We start from the raw sequence: 21,129 nt of genomic DNA, 5'->3' as shown, positions 1-21,129 counted from the left end.
GAAAGGATTCAACACGAAACAATCACTACGATTCTCAATGATAGAAGACATAAGATGCGTTCTTATATATTTTTGGATGCACTACATGAGAAGTACTACATGGTCATCGATTTAGAGAATTTCATGATGATGTTTATAAATTTTCATACAGTGGTGCAATTTTTGTCTCCAAATATAGATATTGATATGTTAAGAATCCATGAATCGATACTTTTTTCTACTCAAAGACTGTGTAAATGCCAAGGTTTTTGATCGGCTGAACCAAATTTTTCTATAACATCATGTGATGTTTTTCCATACATAGAGATTGATTGTCTCTGTTGAATTTGATCAAATCCGTATGTGAAATGTGCTGAAAAAAAAGAAAAAAGAAATTTTTATTACTTATCACAATTCAAATCACTTAGAAAGTTATAGAGTATTTTACAAATACAAATACAAATACAACGCCACAACAGGCAAATTGCCCAACGAGGTGGCTGACTTAAGAACATCATGGATCCCCGAGCCCCTACCTACTACTGCTACACCACACATGCACCCCCCCCGCGGAACCCCCCAACGAACCCCCAACGAATCGGTACATGCGGGAATGTGCGTGTACGTGTAGTGCAACCTGACGTAAAGTTTGTTTATGTGTAATGCTTGTTATGTGTAGTGCTGTCATCTGCCCCCAGTTATACTAACTATGAGTGAAGTGTTATGGTTGTATGATTTACCGTTGTAGGACTGTTGCTCTCTGTGGCGAGACTTTTTAACGGGGAGATCGGCTCGCATTTGCGCCTTGAAGTTGGGAACCACAGAAAACCAACTTCAGCCGACCACCACTGTGGGGTTCGAACCCGGATCCTCGCATCACGAGTCCGGCACTATAACCACTCGACCACCACAGCGGTCCCACCACCAAACGGGACAGGCTGTTTACATACAGCCTGTCCCGTTTAAACGTATACCAACGGTTCCAGCAAACAGTGTCCGATTAAGCAGGGTATTCAATTACGTGGGGAACAATTTATTGTTGTTGAATTCTGTTAGTATAGTTTGTATATTAAAAACTGATGAAGAACAATAAAGGAAGGATTGATAAAGCTTCTGGAATAAATTAAACATCAAAGTGAAACGAAAATTATGTTGAATTACAATGATCACAATACCCACGATTTTTACTTTCCATTGTGAAAATAGCGCTCTCTATGGGCTCAACAGAGAACAAAAATAAAATTAATTGCACGTATCGAAGGCAACTTAAATACTTTGAAGCCAGAGTACTTATTCTCAAGTCTAGGTTTTTCTAATTCTTAACGTGACAACAATGTTTTATCCAATGAAAATATTAGATAGGGGTTGATGTGCATTTACATTTGTTGTGTGAATCATGATATTCGATTAAGTGAGGAAAAGTTGCTAAACTTATTCAATCAATTAAGCAGAGAAGATTAACATTGGAATAAAATTTTCTCTCATAGAGACAATGAGGGGTACCCCTTCATCCGTTACCCGATTGAGCGGGACTGACTACTACTAAACCACACATGCACCTCGTCCATATTCCTCTGCGGAACTTCTATCGAATTGGTACATGTTGGAATGTGCGGGTCCGTGTCGTGAACCTAACGTAAAGTTGTTTCTGTGTAATGCTTGTTATGTGTAGTGTGTTGCCATCTGTCATCAACTTTTCTAACTATAAGGGCAGTGTACTGATTGAAGATTTTACCTTCGTGTGTAGGCCTGTTGCTCTCTGTGGTGAGACTTTTCAAAGGGGAGATCGGCTCACATTCGCGCCGTGACTTTGGGAACCAAAGAAAATAACTTCAGTCGACCACCACTGTGGCGACGGTGGGGTCCGTCACTATGATCACATGACCTCACAGCTATAACTGAATTGAAGCATTATCATGCAGTATCTTATAGTGTTACCTGATGAAGTCCGGTGCTTTTGATATGACGCTCTGGAATTCCATAAACGACAGTTTCCCGTCATCGTCGACGTCACCTTCTTCCAGAACTTTCTCGACCACGAGGTCGATCTCGTCGCTGGTGAGTTCGCCTCTCGTGAGCGCTGTCGTAGCTTGACGCAGATCCTCGCTCCCAATGAATTGGTCGGTGTCGTAATCTGGAAAAAGATTCCACACCCGTTAAAACATGACAAACTGGGCCAGCCCTTTGAACACTTTTTTAGATATTGAGATTAAGCGTGTGCGAGAAAATTCATCGCCAAAAATTCACAGCCACGTAATTTACCGACATGACAATTCGTAGCTAGGAAAATTCACCGATAAATAATTCATCGACGACGTAGCGAGTAAGTAAGCAAGGGAGTGATTGAGCAAGTGAGTCAGAGAGATAGTGAGCAAATGAGTTAGGGAATGAGAGAAATTAGTGACTGAGCAAGTGAGTGATAATTGTGACTCAACAAGTGAATAGATGAATAATCAGGTGAACAAATGCGATAGAGCTTTGGTCTTGTTGGGTTCAAAAGTAAAGAAAAATGTAAGCAAATGAATGAGTGAGAAGGTGATCAAGTGAGCAAATGATCGAGGGAATGAGCAGACGAGTGAATGATCGAGTGAGTGAGCAAGTGAATAGATGAATGTGCAAGTGAGTGAACAGATAAGCAAGTGGATGAGCGAATGAGTGAGTCACTCGTTTTCGGTCACTCATACAATTAGTCATTCGCTCACTAGCTAGCTCATTCGCCTACTCATTCGGTCACTCGCTCGCTCACATATTCATTCACTTGCTCAAACACGCGATCACTGGTGACAAACTGTTGTCGGTGAATTTCCCGTAAATCGAGACTAAAGAAGACACACGATTGTACACACACACCGAATATGCGGAAAGCGTAGACCATCTTGACGTCCCTTGGCGATTGTTCGCTGAAGCACGAAAGCATGTCCAAGAAGTCGTCGAAGGTCATGTTGCCGCTCCCATCGTGAGAAAACACCTTGCATATCCGTTGGCGAAACGGATTCTCCTTCAGTTCCGGCATCTTTTCGACCTTATCCAACGGCAGAGTTACCGTGTGGGCCTCGTCACCCGTCATTACTTTCGGGATCCTGGCCGGGTCCATCTCTCTGTATCGTTTCTGGACCCTTGAATAATGCGGAAAAAATTCAAGAAAAATAATTCAATAAAACAGATCGATAACCTCCTTTCAGACCCCGTAACGCACAAATGTGGAAAAGTTGCTTTTCCCACGCTGTAAATATTCTTTTTCAAACCTCAGGGAGTTTCGGCCCTGACTCAGCGGCGTATTTACAGGGGACCCCCAGGGCGGCAAATTTGAGGAATGATTGGTCAAGAAAATTAGTAGGATGAAAGGGCGGCAAAATTTGTATAGACCACACGCGGTAAAACCTTAAATTCATCTCTGCCTACAGAGTGACGGACTAGGTCAGTGAGTGGTGAAACGGGTGACCTAGAGAATTTGGAAGCATTCTAGTGTCGTTGAGCGTGTGCAAGCATGTGAATGACTAAAAGAGTGACTTAGAGACCTAGGGGGCACGTCAGTTAGTGACCTAGAGTGTCGAAAGAGTGACCTGGAGGTCAATGGACCAGGTCAAGGAATGACCAAAAGAGTGACCTGGAGCAGGGTTTTCCAACGTCGAGTTTTTCGTGGAACCCTAGATGTTTATATGGCTGTTCAGCGGAACCCTTGATGGTAATGAGTCTGTTCTACGAAACTCAAATTTTTGAATATTTGTCAAAAAAAAGAAAATGTGTCCCTACTGCCGTTTCAACAGCATCGTAGACACAAGGCAAAATGAAAGAGGGCCTATGCACCACCTTGGAAAATTCCGCCGAGCAGTATAAAAAGTTTTATTTTTTTGGCATCAAGGATCCTTTCTATTTTCCAGGTAGTGGAGACATTCTACACTGCTGGCCACCGTAAATGCAACACCCTGAAGGAAGCATGCAAATAATATGAAATTTACAACATGCATTAGCGGAGGTGAGATATGCAAATGATTAGAATTTCAGCGCAGACGCACATCACGCGCGCCTGTGGCGCCACTTCAAAGCGCTATTTAAGGCTTGGAGATTTCGACGATTTGAAGTACGGCAATTGTATTTTTCTTGTGGTTTTTTCAAAAAAACGATCAATTATGCCTCGTAGAAAACAGTGATCATCTTTTGATCAAGTATCCGAGTTCGACAGAGGAAGGATAGTGGCCTACCGAGATTGTGGATTATCTTTCAGGGAAATCGGTAGTCGTGTTGGACGAAACCAAACAACTGTTATGCGGATATGTGATCGTTGGATGCAGGAGGGTACGACGGACCGACGTGTTCGATCGCATCCACCTCAGTGCACCACTTCACGTGATGACAGGCGTATTGTGCGTATGGCAGTGACGGATCGCTCAGCCACATCACGAACCATAGCACAGCACATTCAGTCTGTACCGCATCATCCAGTGTCTGCGCGTACCATTCGACGCCGTTTACAGCAGAGTGGTCTGTCCGCAAGACGTCCATTGCTTCGTCTACCCTTGACGCAGAACCACAGACGTCTCCGCCGCCAATGGTGCGATGAAAGAAGGATGTGAACGGCACAATGGAATGAAATTGTCTTTACTGACGAGTCACGCTTCTGTCTGCAACACCACGATGATCGGATTCGAGTCTGGAGACACCGTGGAGAGAGGATGCTGAACAGCTGCGTTATGCACCGCCACACTGGTCCTGCACCGGGTATTATGGTATGGGGCGGTATTGGATATCACTCTCACACTTATCTAGTACGCATTGCCGGTACTTTAAAAAGCCAGCGCTACATCTCCGAGGTGTTGGAGTCAGTTGTCCTTCCTTACCTTCAGGGCTTGCCCACAGCCATATTTCAACAGGATAATGCGCGACCACACGTGGCACGCATTGTCCAAAGGTTCTTCGTCAATCGCCAGATTGAATTGCTTCCCTGGCCAGCTCGCTCTCCGGATCTTTCGCCGATAGAAAACATGTGGTCCATGGTTGCTCAACGATTGACCCAGATTACATCCCCAGCTGCCACACCAGATCAACTTTGGCAACGCGTGGAAGCTGCTTGGTCTGCTGTACCCCAAGAACACATCCAAAGTCTCTTTGAATCAATGCCGAGGCGTGTGGCAGCGGTGATCTCCAACAATGGCGGCTACTCTGGCTACTGATTTTGGCAGGAACCACACTTCACAGAAGTCTATAAATTTAATCATTTGATGCTTGGTCAACATGTTATCTACAAAATAAATATTGTTGCGATATCTCTTGTCTTTCTTGGTGTTGCAATTTGGGTGGCCAGCAGTGTATTTAATTCCACCTGCACAGATCTGTTGTTCTGTTTTCAGGAAAAAATCCCTCTTTTTCACAAAATTGTCTCTTAGCATTTTCAAGAGGAGAGTGAAATTACTCTTCAAAAAAAATTTTTTTTTTCGAAGAACACTGATTATAAGTTATTCTCAGACTCTCTAGACCAAATATACATATTATGTAAACATATTTACCGTGAAAAATGGCGTATTTCTTAGTTACTTCTGCCCATAACCAACAAACGGGTAAAAATAAAATTTTATCAGTCAAAAAACATACCTTTCAGAAAATAATACACAGTACAGTATACATTGTATTACATTGAGAAATGTCATCAAACTGGAGAGAACCCTCCCGCCACCTATCAAATTAAAAACACAACTGTTTTGATTCGAAGTGATGACCGGTTTTTGATTAATACGTGGCATGAAAAAAATAAATACAGTATGACATTAATAAATAATTTATAAACATTAATATTTATTGAATTGTTAAGTTTATCGCAAAATTTTACCAGTTGTTATTTGAGTGCAGTAAAATGACGTTAGTATAACATGTAAATGATAATCGTCTTCGGCATCCTATGATTACAAGTTTGACTAGGCTGACATGCTTTCGATTACAATTACAGGAAGCTGAAGAGGATATTAATTTTTGTCAGTTGTACTAATGTTATTTTACTACATACAAACAGTAATTGTTAAAATTTCGAAGCAAACTTAATAATTTAATTAATATTATTACTTATAAAATACTTACTATCATTACATTAATTTTTTTTTTTCATGCAACATATTATTCAAAACGAATCATAACAGTTGTGTTTTTTATTTGATAGGTGGCAGAAGGGTTTATTTAAATTTAAATGTTTCTCAGAATACGGCACTGTGCAGTTATTTTCTAGAAGGCATTTTGGCTGTTAAAATTTTATTTTTACCCGTTTGTTAGTTATGGAAAATGTGACTAAGAAAGACACCATTTTTTTTCACAGTGAATAAATTTACAAAATATGGCTATTTAGAGCCTGAGAATGACTGGAAATCAATGTTGTCCGAAATAGTAATTTCAGAGTAATTTCATTCCTCTCCAAAATTTCAAGGGATCTTTTTGTGAAAAGAGGAGGGTTTTGTTTTCTGAAAAACAAAGAAAAATAACAAAATTACCTACATTTTTAAGTATTTTCACTTCTCAATAAAATTTGGAGGAGTAAAATTGAATTTTTATGCGTGAATCACGCATCCAGATACGCTTTGGCGAACACCTGAGGATGCTTCCGTGTATACAGAGTTTTTTGGCTCTGCAGAAAAAAATTTCCCATATAGTACGAGATATTTTTTTCATTCCACAAAGATATCGAAACTCTGTGCGCAGAGAAACTACCGGTCTGTGCAATTGAAATTGAAGTGCGCGCACTTACCGGTAAAATAGAAAGGAACCTTCGTATCAGTAAAGTTTCCCCCGATTTCCTATCGGTCGTAGGTCCTCGGCTGTACCTCCACTACGATTCCAGGACGAAATAACTGGATTCTAGACTCCAAAAAGAAGAAAACAACACTTTATTTAATTTGTTATCCAACACCTCCACGAAACCGTCCGGTCACTTCGGTCCAAACTTTTACACTTCTCTCCCTTTTTCCGAATGTCTCCAATCGTTCTCGTTTCCCTCTCTCGCGACTCCTGTTTCTCCTCGGCCTTTTTCCAACCTCTTTTCTCCTGAACCTTACACGTCCCATCATCGAAAAGCACATCCATCATTTTTAAATGATGATGATGCTCAAGAGCGTAACTCTTCTCACGGCTACCGTGACAGGTAGTCGGCATTACCTTGCATATCCCCCTTCCGGGTCCGCCAGGCGCTATCCGGTAGGCGAGCGTTGTATCGTGCAGCAGCAGCTACTTTGGCGGCGGCGGCCATACCATCCTTGAATGGCAAATAATGGTTGTTCATCCAAGAGTTCATGGGGTGGTGGTCACCACCGGCATAAGAGAAGGATGGCCTTTCCCTGCCCTGATTCCTGGGCACGCGCCGTTGTTGGCGATTGAAGATTTAGCCGGTTGGCTTCTGGTTTTCTCGGTCTTCGACTGCCGGTTCGTAGCTCTGTTGATTCCTTTGGCAAATGGACACGAAAACAATCGCCAGTTCGATTGCTTGGACGTTTCCTGCCTAGCCGGGAACCGGTTCGATGCCGATTTCCTCCCTTTGACAGCATGACCATCGTCGTATCGTTTCGAGTTCATCTTCTTGAGCTGCGAGGCCTTGCCCTCGGATGCGGACGCGACCCGATTGGTCTTGCACTTGATGAGGGCGAACGTCTTCTTCACCATGTTCCCGTTGACGTAGAGACAGCGCCTCGTACAGACATCCGGTATCTTAGATCCTCGATTGACGACTGCCACGTCGACGAGTTCTCCGTGTTCTGATATAAACTGCAACACTGACTCGGGTGTCATTTCCTCGAACGGCATGTTGCAGACCAGGATCATTTTTGCGCATCTGGTCTCGAAAGCCGGTACGGGCACAATCCGGCGCACTTTAGTGCCTCCTCCGTTGACTTGGAGTTTGTCCGAGTTCCTGAGACAGTACCGGACGACCCTCCAGTCCTTGGTCAGGGTCTTGACCTTCCTAAAAGATGAGACCAACCTCAGGCTAGGCTGATGTAGCCCTCCTTGTTTCCTCTGGATTTGTTTCAGCAGAAAGTTGTTCTTCATGATGTTGAAGTCGGTGAAGTAGCTCTCGACTTGGGATATGATCCTCTCTTCAAGTTCTTCGTTAGGTATGCAAAAATCGTTGTTATTGCCGTTGTTGGCCTTATGTTTGCCATCGGCAGATGAAGTACACACACCGTCCCTACGGCCTGGCTCATTGATCGTACTTGGAACTAGTACATTTTCCAAGAGTGCGTCGTACGCCGTCGGACATATTAACATTTCATTTATCAAGCGACTCGACACTGCGCAAGAAATCGGCACGTGCCCGTGTTTGCCGTCGCTGATCTTCATCATACATATTTTCAGAGGGGCTATCTCACTTTCGCCAAATGCGGACTTGATCCTTATTCTCCCCTCGCCTTCACTGTCGTTGATCTCAACCAAATCCGATCTAACGACTGAGATCTGGGTCCCAGAATCGACTACGCCTCTTATTGTCTTCCGACCACATTTCAAACTCACGGTCTGCGGTGTGTCAATGTCCGCACTGACACCAGCTGCCGGCACCGTGATATGTGTTGTTAGGACTGTGGTTTCTTCAATCATGTCCCCCTCTTCTGTCTGGACAGAGTTCGCCTGGGCCCGACTCAAAGGCTCCTGCTGGACTCTTGCAGGACAAAAGCTTGCTATATGGCCTTCTGCTCCACACGCATAACAAGTGACTGCGGCTCTCTCTCTGGTATTCGAACCCATCGTCGCTTTAGGTGGGAAGGACTCACCCTGAAGTCTCTGGTTTTCGCTGGCTTTCCATCTCGGATTTTGATGAACAGGTCTTGGGGTTCTCGTTCTGTCACTAGGGAAGGGTGTCCTCAGAGTCCTCTTCACATCATCGAACCTATCTAGTTTCTCCGATAGCTCACTTGGAGACACCATATCACTCCATTCGTCCAGATAGTGTTCCTTAAAATCTGCCGGGACGCGTTTTTTCATTTGATTGGTGATGATTAAATCTCTTAGTCGCTCAAACGTCGTGACCCCCAAAGCCGCCGTCCATCCATCAAAATAGGTACACAGTTCGTGGTAGAAGTCTCTCCAAGTGCCCTCTTGATTCTTGTGGAGCGAAGAAAACATATGTCGGAACTTCTCTGGGGTGAGTTTGAATCTCCGCAATAATAATTCTTTAACTTGGTTGCAGTCCTGTACTTGCTCTTCCGGTTCGCGGGCAATTAACTGGTTCATCTCGTAGGGAAGAAGTCCCAAGAGCTCAGCTAACCAATCTTCCCGTGCCAGGGCCGCGCGACGAGCTTGCCGCTCGAACAGCACCAGGTACAGACTTATGTCTTCTTCCATTCTGAACTTTTGCATCATGTTCTGGAAATCCCGGCTGGGGGTTCTGCTGCGCCCAGCTTGATTATTCTCCTCTCTTCTGACTCCTGTCTCGATCCTCAGTCTTTCGAGTTCATGTTCCATCTCTTTCTCTCTACGCCTCTCCTCCATCTCCATCTCTTTTTCTCTACGCCTCTCCTCCATCTCCATCTCTTTTTCTCTACACCTCTCCTCCATCTCTTTCTCTCTACGCCTCTCCTCCATCTCTTTTTCTCTACGCCTCTCCTCCATCTCCATCTCTTTTTCTCTACGCCTCTCCTCCATCTCCATCTCTTTTTCTCTACACCTCTCCTCCATCTCTTTCTCTCTACGCCTCTCCTCCATCTCTTTTTCTCTACGCCTCTCCTCCATCTCCATCTCTTTTTCTCTACGCCTCTCCTCCATCTCTTTTTCTCTACGCCTCTCCTCCATCTCTTTCTCTCTACGCCTCTCCTCCATTTCTTCTCTTTCTTTCCTATTGCCTATGATCGTTTTCAGCATCTCTCTGCACGTCGCTTCGTTGTACAGTTCACTTTCCTGTATGGTACTCACTAGTTGCATTAAGTTGAACTCCGGTCGGACTTCTACCCCCCAAGTTGGCGGCCATGGTCTCCAGATCCTCCTTGTTCCTTTTTGCCAAATACGCCATCTTTATTTATCGTCTCGATACCACCGTACAACACTTGCTCCTTTTTCCCTGGGCAGGATTGCCCCTCTCAGCACCGGTTGTCGGGTTGACTTCACGAAAAAAAACAGCGTGGGTGCTCGACGTTGCTACTATCCTTCTATACGAACCGGGTGGTTCCACCGTCGCTAGGACACTCTTCTTCGAATTCAGCTCACAATCTTGAGTCGTTGAAGCCACGACCTAATCCTGTCGACTGCGCCAGTAAAGTTTCCCCCGATTTCCTATCGGTCGTAGGTCCTCGGCTGTGTACCTTCACTATGATTCCAGGACGAAATAACTGGATTCTAGACTCCAAAAAGAAGAAAACAACACTTTATTTAATTTGTTATCCAACACCTCCACGAAACCGTCCGGTTACTTCGGTCCAAACTTTTACACTTCTCTCCCTTTTTTCGAATGTCTCCAATCGTTCTCGTTTCCCTCTCTCGCGACTCCTGTTTCTCCTCGGCCTTTTTCCAACCTCTTTTCTCCTGAACCTTACAGTATCACACATCGAGATAAAACTTGGGCGCGATATCCCAGATCGATAAGATACTCGCCTAAAGTACCAAAGGATGTTTAGAGGTGTCGCGAATTCGATACCCGGTTCGTCCTTGTCAGAGAACTTTCCTGACACAGGAGTACAACAGAAACGGTGGCATGACCACAGAAAAAATTGCTACCGCAGGGAGTCCCTCATCGAGGGGGTAGCGCACCAACCTCTCGATGAGTTTTTCAAAACATGCCTGCCGTTCGGAATCGGCAATAAATTGTAGGTCTCGGTATAAAATTAGCCCTCGTGTGCAGAAAATGGCCGTGGTGCGACAAAAATGATCAATGATCGAAATAAAACTTTTTATTCAGCTCAAGAGGAGTTTTTACGCAGGCTGATGTTCGGTATTTTTTATATCTCATAGATAACAGCCGAGATTCCATAGCGTAACGATATTATTTATTATTTACGTACTCAATATTCGAGAGAAAGCGTTGAAGTAGGGTTACCAGACATTTCCTAAACTTGGATATGAAGACGCATGCGCGCATCTTTGGCTATGCTATTTACATATGTTTACGGCAGAACTTTGCCGCTGGAGTTATCCCGTTGCCGAGATCTCTTCCAACCCCGCTTACATTTTTACAAAAAATGGCGCCACTACGCGCCAACAATGATCAACAATTGTTTTCCAACCAAAACAAAACCTCACCGACGGTGCTTTTCATTTCAACGGAGGGTATTTATTTATAATCAAGCATTAAATGCTGTTTCACTCATTTTGATTGTTTCTGAAATTGAAGTAAGAAGATATTGCCCGATTCTTTAAAAAACTACCCCAGGACCATCTTAACGCATGGGCTCGCCAAGCACGGCCTGGAGGGCCTTCTCTGGTGAATAGGGGCATTCCACGATAATGGGATCAGGTGATCAGGTGCTATGATACATAGCAAGTGCGGCTTGGGCAAATTGAGTAATTGACAAAGCCACACAATTTAAGGGCGTTCTGAGAAGGGTTTTGCCCCCCCCCCTTTCCGGACCGGAGGTGAATTTATGAGTTTTGTCGCCAGTGGACTACACACATTTTGCCGCCCTTCACCCATTGCTCATTCCTACAATTAGCCGCCCACTATACCCACTATAGCCCGCTTAGTTCTCGCCCCCACCGTAAATATGCGTCTGAGTCTATCTTTCTTTCGGTCGTTCACATGCTTTCACACGCTCTAGATCACTGTTTTCGACGCCAGGTCATTCGTTTGGTCACTCACACGCTTGCACACTCTTTAGGTTAGTCATTCAAGTGGTCTGGACTTTTATCTCGGACACTATCTCGTTAAAATTAAAAAAAAGAAAAAGAAAAAAAAAAGAGCAGCTTTGCGAGTATCAGTAACAAGAAAGTTTTCTTCCTTGAAAGCTCTCCGGGTTCCGTGGCAGTTGATCATGCGGAGCCCTAGAAAAGCTGTCATCGAACACCAGGGTTCTGCGGAACACTAGTTGGAAACCCGTGGCCTAGATTGTGTGAGAGCATGCGAATGACCTGGATAGAGAGTTAGAGACCAGGTTAGTGAAGGAACAAAATAGTGACCTACAGTGTGTGCAAGCATGTGAGCGCCCGTGGCCTCCACATCCTGGAGCAGTGTCCCTACTGCGATAGATCTTTGGCGTGTCCCCAAGCTAGACTTTTCACAGGCCACTCTACGGTGAATTTATAGCATGGAAAAAAAAGACAACAACAAAAAATTATGGTAATTGTACCGGGCCCCACTCTTGATGGGGTCGTGCGAGAGAGACCAAACCAATAAGCAGGTATACACGGCCCATCACAAGGATGAGGCTTACAGGTCTCCAGTCATTCTGTCCGGGACAATTACCATAACTTTTTTTTGTTTTTTCCATTCTATAATTCACTATAGAAGGGTTTTGGAAAGAGGCGGGCCTCACTAAAAAATCCTAACCTAGGGGCCCTGCTCCCAGAATGTAGGGGGGGTGGGTCATGCGAGCGTGTGAGTGACCAAAATAGTGACATGGAGATACATGGTAGTAACGGGGGGGGGGGGGAATGGAGCGTGTTTTCGTACAGGGATGCAAATTGGAGGAACGAGTGGGTCAAGAAAATCAGAGAGGGGCGGCGAAATTCGTGCAGCCCACAGGCGCAAAACCATACATGCGCCGCTGCCCTGACTTCAATGATTATGAGTGTTTTATTGTTGAAGTCAGGACTGAACTCCCTGAGGTTTGAAAAAGAATATTTACAGCGAGAAAAACAAAACAAAACAATCCCTACGTTCGTTAGTACTGGGTCTGGAAGGTATAATATACAGGGTGTCCTGTAAGTCCTTATTCGACCTTTATTTCCATCACCCGTTCGTCGTAGAGGTGCGGTTCCAATTTAAAAAAAAATGCTGAAAATGTGTTCAGAAATCACACTGGGTCAGTTTGAGAGTGAAAGTACAGTGTGTGTCATGAAATAAAAAAATTTAAATTTTGATACGGTCCCGCTGCCTTCTGACTTCCAATTAGAAAATAGTTTCCCTACATTTTCTGTCCCCATCGCCCCCTTCTTCAGAAATTTTTTTCTCCCATCGCCCCCAACCCAATCTAACCCACAGGATTCTATGCTATGTCCGTAGCTTCTTACGCCCCCCCCCGGAACATCCCATCGCCCCCGGGGGGGGGGGGGGCGTTAACGCCCACGTTGGGAATCACTGAATTAGAAAGTTCTTGCCCTGTTCAGAGGCGGATTTATGGTTTTGCCGCCCTTCTCACATTCTGATCTAATTTTCTTGGCTCGTTTCTTGAATTCGCCGCACTGTGCTATAAACCGCGTGACCGTCCTCCTCTGCCTATATCTTTAAGTCACTCTTTTGCTCACTCCCATGCACATGTGTACTTTATTGATCTAATCCCATATTCACACACTCTCTAGATCACTGTTTTGGTCATTCATATGCTTGCGCCCACTATTGTGTCAACTTACACATGCTTTCACAGTATTTTGTTCAGTCACACATGCACGCACACTGTTTTGGTTTGGTTTTCCACACATGCTTTCACAGACTCTAGATCACACTTTCGGTCATTCACATGATTGTCCACACGCTCTGCTAGATCTACTAGATCACTCTTTTGGTCAGTCTCACACTCACGCACTCTGAAGGTCGCTGACTGACCTGGTTTCGCGCTTTGTGGGTCGGTCTATTGCTCATTCTTCACGTGCTTGCACACGCTCTTGGTCACTATTTTGCTCTCTTGTCAAGTATTTTCACACTCTTTTGTTTACTCATTATGTTTCCAAACTCTCTTGGCAACTCGTTTGGTCACTCACTGACATAGTCTCCCTCGCTCTCTGGACAGAGGTGGATTTATAGTATGCAATACAAATTTGGCCACCCTTCTTCCCTTTCTACACATTTTCTTGGTCACTCATTTCTCAAATTCGCCAGCCACTCCCTTCTAACTTGTCGCCCTGGGCTATAGCCCGCTAAGCCCCATCCCGGTAAATACGTCACTGGCCCTATCTCTGTTTAGACCAACAAAAAAAAACCGTTCTCCACGGTTTCCTCCGTGTAGAAATTTCCTCCAGTTTCTGGAAATTGCACTGGAAATTTTCTCCAGTGCAATATTCGCTGAGATATTTGAATTCAAAAAATCTCAGTGAAGTTAGGAAAGAACAGCATAAACGAGGGAAAGAAGCGTCCATTAGCAGGGCCGTCTTGAGAGCATCATGGGCCCCCAGGCCAAGTGATTTTTCTGAGGCCCTACCAGGCATATACTCCAAAATTTCAACTTATTCTCATTTTTGTGAGGCCCCCCCCCTTCTGCTGAGACCCCCGGGCCGTGCCCGGGTGGGCCCATGCGTTAAGACGGCACTGTCCATTAGTTTATGGTGTTCTTCTCCAGTTTTCCCATTTCTGAATTCAAATCTCTCAGCCAATATTGCAATTTTGGAACACGGAAAAAATTTTTTTTGGTCACAGAAGACACGGGGTAACAACTTTCTAATTGGAGGTTAGAGCACGGGGGACCGTATAAAAATTTAGATTTTTTTTTATTTTATGATACACTGTACTTTCACTCTCAAAACTGACCCAGAGTGCTTTCGGAACACATTTTGAGCATTTCTTAATTTGTAACCACACCTCTTCTACGAACGGTTGATGAGATAAAGACTGAATCAGTGCTTACAGGACACCCTGTACAGAAAATGATGTTGCAGCTCGATCCAAAAAAAAACGATACTCACTTCAATATTTCCTTCCTCGTAAAGAATGTACAGTCCTGTAAATAATGAAAAATTGTTAAGTGTTGGTGATGAACATTTTAATAGTTAGGGGCCGTTCAAGTATTGCGTCATCATCGATGGGTGGGAGGGGGGGGGGTTCCGATTTGTGCTGACTTTTGATGACGAGGGGGGGGGGTTGGATAATGCTTAAGGATAAGGCACCAAAGATCTCATGCTAGGGGCTCCGCTGTGGGATCTGGTGGGAGTAGGAAATATCTCACGTAATGTTATGGCATGTGATGTGCAGGGTGTGCCAGAACCATACCGCTGTAATCAGAGGGTGATAATACACGCCAAGACGTCCCACGCATTAGCCGGTATGCCACCAAATTCGAGGGACAGGCACTAGATTTTTGAATGTTGGGGGGGGGGGGGGGGTGGTTCTCTCTGATAACGTCCTCGTCATGCCGAAAGGGAGATTTAATAAAGATCCACAGTATGTATATTCAGCCAATTCAATCGATTTTTATATTAAAGATGTACAAGAATTTTCTAGAATCTGTGATTCGAATTTCCCCGGCACACACCCCTCCATTTTACCTCCCACCTCCCTTACAACCTGCTGGTCTCCCACGATGTTTCTCGGCATGCCGGCTGATGAGAGGGAATACGATATTTTTTTCCCAGTTTTTAACCCGGGTCACAAATGACTTTTTATGACCCTTTATCTGTCAGCGGTACTTTATAGCAGTGTTTCTCAACTTGGGGCCACAATGGCCCCCCCATGCGGTCATGAGATACACCAAGTGGGCCACGGCACGGGTTAAAATCAAGTTGAGTGAGGGTTGGTGAGCCATGACGGCTGTTAAGGGGGGGGGGGCGCAAAGCACTGTAAAAAAAAATTAGATAAAAAGAAGATATTGAGTATGGTGTAAAACAGCGTGACTCTCTTGTTTTTTCAGAATCAAGCACAACTGCCCATAGAACCCGGGTCGTCTTTACACATGCGCCCACTCAGACACGGCCCGGGCATTGAGTGCGTAGGAGTTCCCCCACGCTAATGAGACTTGCTGGTTTTTTTTTCTCCGAATCAGTTCAAAGAATTTGTACACGGATATTCCCAGCAGAGCGGGCTGATGTCACTCTCCACTATCCATACAAAGGGGTTTTTTTTAACAGTTGGCTGATGCGAAGATATATTTTGGAAAGAGAGAAAAAATTAATAATATCATCCTCGGATAAGTCGCCATCTGGTGGCATTGTCAGCAATTGTGAGCTTCGGCCTGAATTAACGTCTGACCGTCCATGTACGGTCCCGCGTTCGCGTAATTACAATCCCTACTCTCTTAGTAACGCAGGAAGCATTAGCACGCCGGTGATTGGTTACTGCGAGCAAAAAAAGCTAGCAAGACGTCACGAGAGGCGGATTTTTGTGCGAAACTGAATTTCAAAGTCCATTGACGGAAAACGAAAGCCTTTCTTATTGAATCAGTGAATGATACGAAGTACGAAAGCCTGGATAACCAAGCGGAGATCGAGATGTTGTTCGGAAAGAAAATTCACATTCCTCTGTGGGGGAATCGAACCACCAATCTCTCACTGTACGGGCGAGTGTTCTATCACGATCCGCTAAATTTTTACAATGTAGCTAGAAATGTAGGGATTGTTTATAAGCGTCTCGTGTGTGTGTGTGTTTTTAGTGCACGCGAGCTCCAAGGGAAGAATGAGGTATTCGTTGCCTCTGTAGTCTAGTGGTCTAGGGCAGCGGTTCTCAACCTTTATTGACTCGCGGAGCCCTTTTTAGTTAAAAAATTCTATGGCGGAGCCCGTAGGCCAATTTTTTAATTATTCATCAACGTTATTGATCTATTTTTTACTATTTAAAAATATCTATAATTATTTTTTAAAATTTTTACTGTTTTTTTTTATTTTTCCGAGCGGCCGCGGAGCCCCTGTAGAGTACACAAGGAACTCCAAGGGCTCCGCGGAGCACTGGTTGAGAACCACTGGTCTAGGGCGTTCACCCGGAAAGTGAAAGGACGTGGGTTCGATTCCCCGCAAGGGCAGTGGAATTTTTTCTCTCTTTCTAAAATATATCTTCGCATCAGCCAGTTGTTAAAAACCTTTGCATGGATAACGGAGAGTGGTCATCATCCTTGGATAATACATAAATCTCTCTAATAAGTGGGTTAAATTGCGAAAATCGTTTGTCTCGACGTGCACTATGGGGGGGCCGTTCAAGTATTACGTCATCATCGATGGGGGAGGAGGGGGTTTCCGATTTGCTAACTTTTGATGACGGCGGGGGGGGGGGTTGGATAATGTTTACGTCATCAACCACCCTTTATGAAAATATGAGTTGGATTCAGCGGGGCAGAGCTGATGACGACATTTTGCTGAGGAGGTTGGGGGGGTCAGCGTTTTGCTGACTTTTGCTGACAAGGGGGGAGGGGTCGAAAATTGCTTACGCAATACTTGAACGGTCGATATCATCTGTCTCAATTCTGGACGTCCTGCATATAATACAGTAATATTCAAAATCAGGCAAAGAGAAGGAATAATTCATTCTCCTCTTCGTATTGAATATCGCGAAATGCTCTTCCCCCATTCAAATATGTAGAAACATGTTTATTATCGTTCAATTGAATACAAACAAAAACACTCAACAACTAACAAACGTTCGACTTACGTATCTCTCGAGATACAAATCGAAATGTGGCGATTCATACCTTCCTACGAATTTCGCAAAATGTTTTAATCAGCTCCCCCCCCCCCCCATGTTCTCTTTGGTCGCGGCTCAGATTGCAGAATTATGAGTGTTCGGAAGAAAATGAAATTTATTTTGATATACCATGTATACAACAACGAAATTACGCACATTCATGTACAGCATGTGTAGCATGCTATCTTTGAGACATGTTTGTAACACAAGAAAACATGCGAGACGTTTGGCCGCCAAAGCACGAGTTAACTCGTGACGGGTCTACAATGTGTTAAACAAATTTGTAACTGGAATTGGTAGGCTGAATATCCGTCCTGTTTTCAACAGCACTGCCCTGTTTTAACGATAGACTGGATACCAAGCGGAGGTGAAGATGATTTTTTTTGGGGGGGGGGGGAATTCACATGCCTCTGTGGTAACTCGAACCTCCGGCTCCTCGCGGACCGGACGACTGATCTCTATCGTAATTTGTACGAAGAGACAGTGGAGAGCGACATCATTTCCCTTGGTGCGCCGTTTCTGATTCAAAATTAGCGTCGTTTCGACTTACGGATAACGCTCGGATCGGGTCCCGTTCGTAATTCGATTAAGCAGTAAGCGGCTCTGTATTTTCACATCAATTTTTATCTATATTTTTGGTGCGCATGGAGACATCCGATTTTTTTCTCCCCTCGATACGCAGTACTTTCACTGAGGTTGGCTTATGTGAGGAACAAACTTTGATGCAGTGAAAACAAATTTAGGTGAATCAATCTGGTTAATTTCTCTGTTAATCGGAAATTTCTGGAATTATCTCTAAATAATTAATAGGAAATTTCTTGAATTATCTTTAAATAACTAATTGGAAATTTTTTTGTATTATCTTTCCATGATTTATCCGAAAGTCTTCATTCCCATTTCTGTAATTAATGTGAAATTTCTTTCCCCAATTTATCTGAAATTTCTCAAATTATCTTTCTATAATTTTAAGTGGAATTCTACGCATTTTGGTAATTTATCTGAAATTTCTTAAATTATGTTCTATAATGTAATTGAATTTTTCTGCAATTCATCTTTCTTTACAATGCAATGTATGTAATCTTTCTTATATATATATCTTTCTTTACAAATATCTTATTTCTTATCTCGTCTAAAATCCCAATAATTTCTAAATTCTTTCTGATATCCCTTCAATTTCCGTAATTCACCTGACAAATTTAACCAATTTCGAAAAATTTCTTGACTTGATTTCCCCCCTCCCCTCCCTCCTTTTTTTTCATCCTTATTCTTTTTGATGCATCTGAATTTTTTTAATTTTCTTTCGATATATTTATGAATTTTTGCAGTTTATCTTTTTTTTAAATTCGCCTTCCCTTAATTTATATACAATTTTATCAAATTTATCTCTTCATAATCATCTGTGTGAATTTTCTTTTTAATTTACCTTAAAAACCTTTACCTTCTGAAATTTAAAGCATTTGTATAATTTATCTTTAATTTTAAGTATTTTTTCTCAAATTCTGAATGACTGTTATTTATCTCAAGTGCTGAGCATTTCTATAATTTATCTCACATTTTAAGCATTTCTATAATTTATCAAATTTTAAGCATTTCTATAATTTATCTCGAATTTTAAGGTATCCGACTACCTTTCTCGTCACTTTTCTTTAAAATGGTCCTGGAGTGAACTTTAAATACATTTTTTGATATAAAATGTCTCGAAATGGTGAAAACAGTGAGAAATTTCGGTCTATCTATTATATTTTCTATGAAAAAGTCGTTTTTATGTAAAATTTTAGGCAAAATTCATGTGATATTCGAAACACGATTGCAAAAGATTTTGTTAATGAAATGCTTTGTGATTTCCATAGTGCATTTAGCTAGTAATTTTGCAGGTTATGAACCAAAATCTAAAGGATTGCACGATATGTTCATAAGTTACATCAAAACGTGTTTTAATACGTGTGAATTTTTTGAAATTTCTTCCTACATTTTGTTTATAAAACACTGTAGTTCAAAAAATATATGTGATAGACCTTAGATTTTGGTTCATAACCTCAACAATATATAGCAAAATATCACATTAAAATTTCGTAAGGATGCAATGCATCAATTTTTAGAAATCGTGCCACAAATTCAAGTAAAATGTCAAAAATAGCATTCTTCGTAAAACGCGTTTAAAGTCTTTATTCGCGTATTACTTGTATGTAAAAACGCAACACTAAAATGAACGTAACTTTGATTCTAAGCATCATATAAACAAAACAAGGCCTATTTTGGAATCACAACAAATAGGGCTTTTATAAAAAATAAAAAAAATGAAAATCCATATTTTCTTCCAAAATGACGTTTTCAACGTAGTCGGATACCTTAAGCATTTCTGTAATTTATCTAATTTTAAACATTTCTGTAATTTATCTAATTTTAAACATTTCTGTAATTTATCTAATTTTAAACATTTCTGTAATTTATCTAATTTTAAACATTTCTGTAATTTATCTCAAATTTTAAACATTTCTATAATTTATCTCAAATTTTAAGCATTTCTGTAATTTATCAAAGTTTAAGCATTTCTGTAATTTATCTCAAATTTTAAGCATTTCTATAATTTATCTCAAATTTTAAGCATTTCTGTAATTTATCTCAAATTTTTCGCATTTCTATACTTTACCTCGAATTTTAATCATTCCTGTCGATACCTCTCAAATTTTAAGCATGTGAAGTTGTATTAATTTTCAATCTCTTTTCCTCCGATATCTTGCCATATTCTGTGTGGGTCTTAAAATTCCAATATTTTCTGAAATTTATCAAATAACTTTCCAATTTCTGGTAATAACTCGGCTGAGAAATTCCGGTAATTTCTAAATTCCTTCAGAGAGCCATCTAATTTGTGTTGTGGCCACATTTTTCAACAACTTCAGTCAAAAACTCCACCAAATTGAAAACGATAAAATCTCATGTCAACAATGGATCGTTTTTTTTTTCATTTGTAAGCAGATCCAACAGCTACAGTATTTTCCAAAAACAGAAAAGTTCCAGAACAAGACACAGAGAAATTCGATACGCATTCTTATCGATTCTAGAAATCACAGGTATTTCAGGGAAGAGAAAGTCATACAAAAATTACATTGCTTCTCGTATATAATCGTAACTTACCTGATAGTCTTCCAATTGCTCTTCGGAGAAAGTTGCGACTTTATTCCCCATGTGTTACAAAAACAACTCTCGTTCTCCGTTCGATTTTTTTTTTTTTTTGTGGCTGCTCTTTCATCCTCTTCCAGAGCTTTCTTTTTTCATCAAGGGATGAGGTAGCGGGGGAAAAAAAAAACGTACAATGAAAGCCAAAAAAAAAGGAGACTTCCAGGTGGAACCACACCCATATTGATAACCCTGTATGTATAAGTCCTTTTACCCATCAATCTCCTTTCCTACGCATTATCTGCACCCTATTTGGTTAGAGACAAGCTTTTTTTCCTCTCCTGTGCGTGTGTGCGTACGTGTGTGTGTATCTTATATTCTCATTTTCCTTCCTATGTCCGAGTAGCTTATTATATTGAATATTTAACATTGGTGCTCTCGTTTTTTCATTATATGCGCTGTTTATTACATCGTCGCGTGTTTGCGATGGATGATGGTGATGGATGGTGGGGGGGATGAGTTGGTTCTCGGAGAAGAAAATCATATAATGGCCTCGGGAACTGATATAATAAGTTTTGATTTCGAATCAAGACAGGATTTGATTT

General features: G+C 42.3%; 1 protein-coding gene across 1 annotated transcript; it reads right to left on the bottom strand.

The window, feature by feature from the left end:
• Positions 1-41: 41 nt before the first annotated feature.
• On the bottom strand, positions 42-20,645 carry LOC149071474 (calcium and integrin-binding family member 2-like). The gene is made up of 5 exons (XM_089247800.1): positions 20,543-20,645; positions 14,707-14,741; positions 2,830-3,095; positions 1,918-2,113; positions 42-352 (listed from the first exon to the last, which is right to left on the bottom strand). The coding sequence occupies exons 1-5, from the start codon at positions 20,591-20,593 to the stop codon at positions 331-333; spliced, it is 570 nt and encodes a 189-aa protein (XP_089103926.1). The 5' UTR covers positions 20,594-20,645; the 3' UTR covers positions 42-330.
• Positions 20,646-21,129: the final 484 nt, after the last annotated feature.

This window comes from Pholcus phalangioides, unplaced genomic scaffold (assembly GCF_987345545.1).
Source record: "Pholcus phalangioides strain wild (caught in Gottingen) unplaced genomic scaffold, Ppha-v1.0 ptg000018l_1, whole genome shotgun sequence".
NCBI lineage: Eukaryota > Metazoa > Arthropoda > Arachnida > Araneae > Pholcidae > Pholcus > Pholcus phalangioides.
The sequence above is the reverse complement of the archived record's forward strand: the minus strand, read 5'-3'. Positions and strand labels throughout refer to the sequence as shown.

Bases quoted from the DNA above. Each gene is read 5' to 3' on its own strand.
- LOC149071474 (XM_089247800.1), bottom strand. From the start codon at position 20,593: ATGGGGAATAAAGTCGCAACTTTCTCCGAAGAGCAATTGGAAGACTAT. The intron at 3,096-14,706 runs GTGAGTATCGTT...GCATTATTCAAG, and splicing joins ACGAGGAAGGAAATATTGAA to GGTCCAGAAACGATACAGAG. The intron at 353-1,917 runs GTAACACTATAA...CTTTTTTTTCAG, and splicing joins AAAGCACCGGACTTCATCAG to CACATTTCACATACGGATTT.